Source organism: Podarcis liolepis (genome assembly GCF_965112155.1).
Source record: "Podarcis liolepis genome assembly, chromosome: 15".
NCBI lineage: Eukaryota > Metazoa > Chordata > Lepidosauria > Squamata > Lacertidae > Podarcis > Podarcis liolepis.
This window is the reverse complement of record NC_139566.1, coordinates 27311127-27321503: the sequence shown is the minus strand read 5'-3', so window position 1 is coordinate 27321503 and position 10377 is coordinate 27311127. Positions and strand designations below refer to the sequence as shown.

General features: G+C 43.6%; 1 protein-coding gene across 1 annotated transcript; it reads left to right on the top strand.

Moving 5' to 3' along the window:
- The first annotated feature begins 750 nt into the window (after positions 1 to 750).
- On the top strand, positions 751 to 8556 carry COQ5 (coenzyme Q5, methyltransferase). Its single transcript, XM_083478852.1, has 7 exons — positions 751 to 1114; positions 2757 to 2906; positions 4256 to 4480; positions 5466 to 5572; positions 6881 to 6969; positions 7704 to 7815; positions 7977 to 8556. Exons 1-7 carry the CDS (start codon positions 943 to 945, stop codon positions 8076 to 8078), a joined length of 957 nt encoding a protein of 318 aa, XP_083334978.1. The 5' UTR covers positions 751 to 942; the 3' UTR covers positions 8079 to 8556.
- Positions 8557 to 10377: the final 1821 nt, after the last annotated feature.

Below are 10377 nucleotides of genomic sequence, written 5' to 3'. Positions count from 1 at the left end.
ATAGTCTTGTGGAGTCTTGAAAAGTAACAAATTTACAGTATTGCGGCATAACCTTTCATGGACTGCTAAGACAGCTCATCAGATACATGAACTGTTATACTGAATTACAGGTAGATATTTAAAAGCATTTAAAAGCATTTATAAACTGCTATAAATCTGATACATATGGTGTTTTATGGATGACAGTGAAGCCTTCTCCCTCTTACAAACAGAATTATCAGTGAGCGCTAGCCAATAAACGCTTGTGCCACTGATTTGTTAGTCTTTAATACGCCACAGAGCTCTTCTGTTCTTGCAGTACAGGGAGAGTTGTTTTAGATTGCATTGCGGTTCTTATGATCGTCATGCACAAACTTTCATTTCACCCCGCAGTTGTGCTGAAGAGTCCTCCATGATGTGGTAAAACTAGGTACCACATCATACTGTATCTCATCATGAGAAGTTGGTAAGACGATCACGATGCATTTGCATCGTCCGAAGTAGACATAATTTAGCATTTTCAGTGTAGCCGTATATGTATCTATTCAGAAACAAGCCCAAATAAATCCAGTCTTTTGTATCTTTTACACCCCATTTGTTACACTTGCAAGTAAGTTCTTCTGACAGCCAAAGAATTAAGCCCCAAGAAACTGCACATGGGATTTTGGCCTTAAGCAAATTCACATGTCGTTTGCATAAGAGGAGATACCTAATTTTACATCCACGCCTTAATTACGTCTGAACAGTGGCTATCATTATTATACAGCTATGGCAATTCACAGCGGTGGTTAGACCGGTCTTGAAAACGCCCCATCAATTCCCTCCGATGTTGGCGATGCCCATGACGTCGGCGTCTAAGGAGGAATGAGCCCGTGCACCTGGTTCACGCCCTCTCCGCATCCCTTTGAGAATGGGCGGAGCTACAATGAAAGGTGACGTAGAACCATTGCGACACCTAGCAAGATGGCGGCCTCCATGGTAGTTGGCTCCCGCAGGGTTTGGGACGGCTGCTGCCGCGGGCAAAGGGTTCTTCGCCTCCTTCGGGGCCTGTGCAGCGGGGGACAGCGCCCGGCCACCGACGGAGAGACGCATTTCGGGTTCCAGACGGTGTCTGAGTCAGAGAAAAGCGAGAAGGGTGAGCTAGGCGGAAGGGAGTAGCCAGGCCTCGGCTGAGCGGAGGCGGAGGGTTAATTTACGTATTTGTTTTGTTTAAAATTGTCAATCTTTTTTGTGTTTTTTTACAAAAGTAACTCAGAGCGACTTACAACAGTAAATAAATAACACATACATTAAAGGTAGCATGAAACTACAATAGAATAAATATCCTTTTTAAAAAAAATATTATAACATTTATACTACACTAAAATCAGTGGGCCTACTCTGAGTAAAATATAGTTGTGGATACAACCCTGTGAGAGGTCCAAGGGTCACCCAGTGCTGAATGGGGATTTGAGCTCTGGTATTCCAGGCCCTAGTTTAACACTATAACTATTAACACCATGATTTTATTTTGCCCTTTATCACATTTGTGACCCTGGGAGGATTAGAAGAACAAATGCATAAATAAAATAAAGATTCAGTGACATACAACTATACAACAAATTTACAACATATAAATATACAACATATTGATATACAACAAATAAATAAAGATTCAGTGACATACAACAAAACGTATAAAATTAATCGGGATTTAACATACACTGAATATGCAGTGATGCAACAGAGTCTTGCGGCAAACTAAAGACTAACAAATTGGTTTTACACCATGCAGGAACTGAGTTTTCCAGGAGGATAGCCAATGATGGCTCCAGTTGACAGGAGGGAGGGGATGCTGTAGTTTGAGTGTCAACACAGAAAAGGTCTTATCCTAGATCATCACACAGTATATCTCACCTATAAGTGGGTCCATGAGAAGGGCACAGGCAGACTTATATTGGGAGAGGTGCTCTTTCAAAGATCCAGGTCTCAAGTCATTTAGGGCTTTATATGTTAAAGTCAACACCTTAAATTGGGGCAGGAAAGGTAACGGGGGAAAGCTTTCAGAAATTGTGTGAACCTACTTGAGCATTCTCACAGTAGCATTTGGAAGCAACCAGTTTCCAGCCCATTTTCAAGGGCAGCCCCATATAGACAGTGGCGTAGCGTGGGGGGTGCCAGGGGTGCCGGCCGCACCGGGCGCAACATCTGGGGGGGGCGCGCTCGCTGCCTCAGGAGTCGCCGAAGAGCCTCGGGCGCAGGCTGTAGCGGAGCCACATGTCTCGCGGAACCGATGAGCTGTGCGCGCGTCCGGGCTGAAGGCGCCCGGCAGGCAGCGGCTCTCAGCGCTTGCCGCGGAGGACGCGCCAGGCAGCCCCTCCTCACAGCCCCGCCTCCGCCGGTGCTGCTGCAGCTGCTGGGCCGTTGCATTTTCCTCGCCTCTCTGCCCCCCTCCTCCTCCGGGCAAGCGGCGTCGTTTGGGCGGCAGCGCCAGCGGCAACTCACAGGTTAGGGGTTAGGGGGGCGCAAATTACTTGCCTTGCCCCGGGTTAGGGGGCGCAAATTACTTGCGTTGCCCCGGGTGCTGACAACTCACGCTACGCCGCTGCATATAGATAATGTATAACAGAGCAGTGACAGGAATCCATCTAGAAGAGAAAACGGCATCTGCCAGAGCAGATACTCTACCATTGAGCTACAGCCCTTCCCTGAAAAAAAGAAAAAAGTATCTTGCAATATGTGGCAATGTAATCAACACATTATTTGATCATGATCAGTGATGCAGCTATCTTTTTCAGTTTACCAGGTTTTTGAAAATGTGGCTAAGAAGTATGATTTAATGAATGATTCAATGAGTCTGGGAATCCATCGTCTTTGGAAGGACAACCTGCTGCATCAAATGAACCCATACCCTGGAAGCCAGTTGCTTGATGTTGCTGGAGGGACAGGTGAGACTCATGTTGTTCATAGGCATCTTTTAAGGAGCTTTAGCTCCACATTTGAGACCATGTATATAGTCATTTATTTTTTAGGAACTTAAGAAGTTGCCTTATACAGAGTCAGAGCCTTGGTCCACCTAGCTCAGATTTGTCAACCCTGACTGGTAGCAGCCTCTGGGAAGTGAGCAATCCCCAACAATCTGTATTGTGAAGAGATTAATGCTATTCAACTTGTTGCTCTGGAGTTGGGGGTGAGCAATGTATTAGGATTATAGGAAGCTGCCTTTTGCCAGGTCAGACTACTAGTCAAAACTGTCTGTGCTGACCAACAGCAATGGCTCTCCAGGGTTTCAAGTATCATCTCTCCCAGCCCTACCAGGAGATGTCAGGGATTGAAATTGGAACTGTCTGCATTAAAAAGAGATGCTCCACCACTGAGCTACAACCCTTCCTGTTCACTTTTTAGTTTTTCAGGTTATTTGTTGGTTTCTAAATTGTATTTATATGTTGTGTGCGAATCAGGGTTATTCTAGCCTTCCAAAACCTGCTGGCCTCCAGATTTCATTGGACTACAACACCTATTAGCCGTGGCCAGCATGACCAATGGTCAAGAATGACAGTAGCAGTGGTCCAAATCACTTGAAGAGCACCAGGTTGGGAAAGCTGGTTTATTCACACTTCTGTATACATTCCTGGGAGCTTCTGATGAAGGGCTGTTAATGACTGAAACAAGTAATTAACGGTAGTACAATCCTCTGCAGATCTATTTGGCACCAAGTGACACAATCTCAAAGGGAATGACCCTCGGGAAAGTGGGTGAACATGGTGCTTTTTTATTATTTAGAATACTTTCCGTCAAGTGGTTCTCAACTTGGTTTTGCACAAGGTTGCAATAATACAAGATAATGAACACACACATGCTTTACCCTGCAACGTTTAGTCCTCTGGTTGCTTGGGAAAGGGCCTTGACTCAGTGCTCAAGCATCATCTTTGCATTCAAAAGGTTCCAGGTAGGACTGGGAGAGACTCCCTGCTTGAAACTCTGGAGAGCCATTGCCAAAACAGCGTAGGGAGCATTGAACTAGACGGGCCAATGGGCTGATTCAGCATAAGGCAGCTTCCGATGCACAACCTTTCCTGAGTGCTGCTGAAATTGGACTGTGCTTCCCTCTGGACAGTCTCAGGACAATTGGCATTTGGAGCTGAATGTTCTTCCTAGGTTGAATAAATGAACGCAGCTTGAGAATGAATGACTACAGAAACTCCTAGCGTAGTACGTTAGTGCCCTTACAATGATTAAGCATTGAATTTTAGGGAAGAATTCCACATTGTGAGTCTTCCTTTCAAAACTAATGCAGGAGACATCGCCTTTCGGTTTATCAATTACGTTCGTTCCCAGCGGGAGCGACGAATCCAGCAGCAGCTGAGATCCCATCAGAATTTATCGTGGCAGGAGATTACCAAGCTTTACCATGAAGAGGATCATCAGTCCCTGGGAGGATCCCATGTGGTGGTTTGTGACATTAACAAGGAGATGCTGAAGGTTGGGAAGAAGAAATCACAACGCCTTGGTTATTCTGAAGGTAATAGACTGGCACTTCAGCAAAGGGATGGAAATCGTGTATGGATAGCCTAGTTTAACATCTAAGCCCCACCCTTTTGACTAGAAAAAAGTTTAACTTACATTACTCAGATTACCCCTTTACTTGTACAGTATATGTCAACCTGGAACACTTCAGTTACGTTGGACTACAATTCCCATCAGCCACAGCCAGTGAAGGCTGCTCTTAAGCATCCTGCCTATAAGCACTCAGCATACTGAATGATGTCTGTCTATAATTAGCAACAATTAGTTATTCTTTGAAGGTATGGAGAAGAGGTGAGTGACTGGTGACATGATAGTATTTAAAATTATGCAGGGCATAAAGAAAGTGGATTGAGAAATAGTTTTCTCCCTCACATTTAGTTGAGATTCCTGCATTGCAGGGAGTAGATGACCCTTGGGGTCGCTTCCAAGTCTATGATTTTATTACTAGAACTTAACAGGCACCCAATGAAGCTGTATATTGGAAGATTCAGGGCAGATAAAGGACTTATTCACACAGCATCTAGTTAAACTGTGCAACTCACTCCTACAATAGGCAGTGATAGCCACCTACCAGATGGCTTTTAAAAAAGAATTAGACAAATTCATGGAGGAGAAACTAGCCATGAAGGCTGTGCTCAGCTCTACGGTTGAAGGCAGCAATGCTTCTGAGTACCAGTTCCTGGAAACCACAAAAGGGGAGAGTGCTTGAATCCTGCTTGCTGGTTTTCCACAGGCATCTGGTTGACCAGATCTAGCAGGCTTTTCATATGTTTGTATGGAATACGACAGCTACAGCAGTGTCTTTTTAAGCTTTACTCCATACATGTGTGCCCTCTTGTGTTGGTTTGCTTTAAGTTGACTTTTGCCTGTAAACGAGGGTAGATACTTTCCTAGCAGTCTGGTTTCCTTTGATGACACAGCCTTCCTGAAAGTTGCTTAGGGTGTGCCACTGAGCAGTTTCCCTTTACATTCTTTCAAAGGATTATCCTGGGTGCTTGGAGATGCTGAAGAGTTGCCCTTCAACAATGACAGTTTTGACATATACACAATTGCCTTTGGTATCCGGAATGTCACTCATATAGACCAGGTGAGCATTGGTCAGATTTTGCTGGATTCTACTCTTTGAAGAACACAACAGTTTGCTCTGCTGGATTAGAGCGAGGTCCATGTAATCCATGGGTAGGCAAACTAAGGCCCAGGAGCTGGATCCAGCTCAATCGCCTTCTAAATCTGGCCCGCGGATGGTCTGCGAATCAGCGTGTTTTTACATGAGTAGAATGTGTCCTTTTATTTAAAATGCATCTCTGGGTTATTTGTGGGGCATAGGAATTCGTTCATTCCCCCCCCCCCAAAAAATATAGTTGCCCCCCCCCAGGGTGTGAGGGACAGTGGACTGGCCCCCTGCTGAAAACGTTTGCTGACCCCTGTGTAGTCAACCGTTCTGTTTCCAATGCTTAGTCATTTGCCTCTGGGAGAGAAGGGTATTGCTTTCCTGTGTTTATTATTATTGAGAGGGGTAACAGCACAAGAGCCCTACTGGATCAGACAATCTAGCCTACTATCCTGGCCTCATAGTGTCCAACCACATGCCTATGGGAATTCGGCAAGCAGAACCTGAGCACAACAGCACATATGCTCTCCAGCAACTGGTATTGAGAGGCATACTCTCTCTAATGCTGGATGTAGTACATGCTCATTATCTGCCCATGTATTTGCTTAGTCAGCTTCTAAAATCATCCTAGTTGTTATTCATTGAGCTTCTTTACTTGAGGACTTGGGATTTACGAGAACGAGTCAATATAATGCTGAGATTATGATCAGCTTCAGGAGGAAAAAAAGGCTAAATGAGAGAGTAGTCTGCCCTGGGTCTCCTTGTCCTGTTACCAAACTTGCACAGGTGCCTAACTTGCTCAATACCTTGATGCTTTGTCAGGTGGGGCTCCCCCCTCCCTTTCTCATAGATTGAGTTTCCACCATAGCTTACCCTATTTTTACATTTCCGGCTAGCTTCTTCCAGCTGCTACCTGAAGAATCCATTTAACTATATTCATTTCTCTTGATTTTATTTCTCTTGCTGCAAAAATAAAGCTTTTAGGTGGACATCATTAAATTGAGAGGGAAGGCAGTGGAGGCCTGGAAAACAGGGACTGGCAAAAGGAATAGCAGCCTAGGATTCAGCTGCTTGCTTCTCACTTGCTCAAAACTGGCAGTCACTGTCTCTAAAGGCAGCTGGTATATATTGAGAGTTTGCAACGGTTCTTAAATTGTATTTAGTGTGTTTATTAACATGAACACAACTTGCCTTGCCAAATCCATGTTCTGGATCTCAGAATAGCACTGTGTGAAGCATCATAAATATACTTAATGTCTTCTTCATTCCACCGTTTTTTTCCAGGCTCTTCAGGAGGCTTATCGAGTCCTGAAACCAGGAGGGAGATTCCTCTGCCTAGAATTCAGTCATGTCAACAACTCCTTCATTTCCAGGTTGGGTTAGAGATTCTCTTTTTCATCCCCTTAAGCAAATGTTGTTTACCTCCAGATGTTTTGAATTACAACTCCCATCATCCCCGGTTGGGACATAGGATTCTGGAGCTTGCAGGATGGCTGTGCAGGCAGGGGCTGATGGGACTTTGGATTGGCAGATGAAGGGCCCCCCAGCCCCCATCTTCCTCTTATCATAGCACTGGAGAAGGCAGTTACTGTCTTTTCTCCTGTGCACTCTCCATTGCAGCACTGGGCTAGGAAGAGAGGTTTAAACCACCTTAGTCCAGCACTATAACGGGGATAAGTATGGTGTGGTCTATGTGTGCGTTTGGTGGCATGTGGCCCTTGAAGGGCTGGCCAGCCTTGAAGTACCACTCTGTTCTGCCTTGGTCAGACCCCACCTGGAGTATTTTGTACAGTTCTGGGCAGCAGAGTTTAAAATGGATATTGACGAGTTGGAAGATGTGCAGAAGGCAACCAGTAAGATAAAGGGTCTGGAAACCAAGCCTTGTGGGGAAGGTTTGAGGGAGCTGGGTATGTTTAGCCTGGAGAAGATTGAGAGGCGATATTATGATAGCCATCTTCAAATATATAAAGGGTTGTCACATGGAAGATGGAACAAGCTTGCTTTATGCTGCTTCGAAGGGCTAGGACTCAAATGTTTCAAATGGCAAGAAAGGAGATTGATCTGTATTATCTGTATTAACCTACTGGTGTTTTTCCTCCCTTTGCAGTCTGTATGATCTGTATAGCTTCCAGGTTATCCCTGTGCTGGGCGAGGTTATTGCTGGTGACTGGAAATCCTACCAGTATCTCGTAGAAAGCATCAGGCGCTTTCCGTCCCAGGTAAAAAAATAAATCCTTTTAAGTCTATAAACATTGAGGTTGCAATTGTACTTCCTAGGATTGTACACAGCAAGTGTCCCAGGTGAGGTGCACTGTGAAATGTTCGGGAATCCTGCAGAGTTTCATCATTTATTGACAGTATCACCATTGTTGCATTTCAGGTAGAATTCAAGGAGATGATTGAAGATGCAGGCTTTCTGAAGGTGGACTATCAGAACCTGGGTTCAGGCATTGTGGCTATTCACTCCGGCTTCAAGTTATGACTTTCATCTTACAGTGTACAAGTTTTAAAATGGTGGACTGAACTCTGATGGCCAAATTCAAATGGTTATGGCCTTGCAACACACTCGGCATCATGCCATCAAAGCACACTAATCCCTTGGGGAATTAAATTTCAGTTATCAGTCAGCTGCTGTATTCTGCTGCTGTAGTCATGTGACAGCTGGGCAAGCATCTGCCTCATCTTGCTAGGGAACAACACGTGAACCACTGAAAGATGGGACTTTTATTTCAGTGAGAATTTTTTAAAAATCTGATGGGTTTAGGCAGTTCTGTTCATGAGGGCAGCTGCATTTTAAGACTCAAGTAATTTCCTATTTCAATCATGTCAACCACCTTTTGTGTAGCCATGTGTGGCACCAACTAGCCTTAAAAAAAAAGAGGTCTGCACTTACTGGGTAAAAGTCACTGAAGCACCAGATTTTTTGCTGTATTTATTAAAAATATATATTAATTTTCAAATTTCTTTTGTTTCATTGAAATAAGACTTGTAATTTGTTTGAACCTCAAAATGGATGTAGCCTCTGTGTAGAGGACACATACCCTATAATTACCAAGATGGAGGTCCTAATCTGTAAAGTCTATTATTTATTGAATTTATATACTGCTCTATACCCAGGTCTATGGCAAGACACACATAATCCTCATCTCCTGCTGTAATGTAAGCATGTGTAACTACAGTAACTACCATGTTATTTCTTCTCTTAAAAAAACTCTACCATGAGGTTAAGGAGCTGCCCCCCCATCCTTTAAATAGTAGCATCATGTATGTGGTACTGCATGATTACAATAAATTCAAGTGTGAAGAGTTACATAAATGTTCCCGTATGTGAAGAAAGCTTGGGCACTGCCATTCTTGGTGTAGTGCTGCATCTCCTGAACCCAAGCCCCTGGATTCTGTTGAGTGGCAGTAAGTCTTCATGGACTGCCCGCCCTCCATCATCACTTTTGGCAGGATTGAATATCTACATTAGAAAGAGGAGTAACTAGCACAGAGGAGCAAGCATTTGCACAAACTACATACAGTATTTAAAGTTTGATGGAGGTGCACATTGGGTCTCTGTACTTACACCTACAGTGAAAGCTGGATAGCTCAGTTGGTTAGAGCATGGTGCTGATAAAACCAAGGCTGCAGGTTCGATCCCCATATAGGACAGCTGCATATTCCTGCATTGCATAGGTTGGACTAGATGATTCTCCGTGTCCCTTCTAACTCTGCAGTTAAATGATTTTCTGGGCTGGCCTTTACTTCAACACCAGAAGATGCAAATAATTTTCCAGTCTGGATGCTATTGACCTCCCATCTACCCCCCCTGAAAAGAACAGGAGATGAGCTTGCATGACTACCACCAAGTGATATATTTGCAATGAAAAGTAGTAGCAGCCACTGCCAAAAAAAAAAAAAATCTTAACTACCAAAGAGCTACCAACCTATTACAAATTAATGTTGCATTCTCCGAAGTTGCAAATATTTTCAATGGAAAAGTTGAGCATGCACTCTAGTGTACAAAACAACAGGTCTTCGTAAAATGCTTGATTTGGATTGTGGGAAAAGGAGATCTGACATGTCAGTGAAACAAGCAGGAGTTGCACATCCTGCTAAGCTAGGTGATAATTCTTTTTCCAAGCAGTGGTATGTTTTATTCCTTGGGCTTTAGACAGGCATTCTAGCCCTGTTCCTTACATCAAGATGCCCTGCCATAAGTACTATGATGCCCAAAAAAACAGTGCAAGTATGCTACTGGGAACAAGTATTGTAAATGCTTTTGATTACATTGTTAGAATGTTATGTATTAAAATATTCCATATTGGAATTTAAATAACCAGGCATCACTGAACATTTTCAGAGGCGACAACAAGTCTGGCACATATTTTTAACTAAAGAATCACACTGACCAGAATGTAATTTAAATTCAGTTGTTCCTTTTGTACACTGCATTAATCATCAAAGCATGCATACTGGTGAGTAAAGATCATCTTTGCAGGCGTTAGATACACCCTAGATTGCAGTCTCATGCAAAATTACTTGTAAAGACAATGAACACACTGGGATCCCTTCCAATTTATGCATAAGCTTATGCAACCTCGTACATACTTGCTTGAAAGTCCCACTGGATGAGTCAGTTATGTCATTTTACAAGTAAATATTCTTAAGAATCAGATGCAACACAGGGAATAGTTTACAGGTCCTATTGGCTCCAATGCTAGCGCTGTTTTGCCAAAGGCAAATCTAGTTCATTCAGTAGATAGAAAACTATGGTCTCCAGATGTTTTTGGATTCAA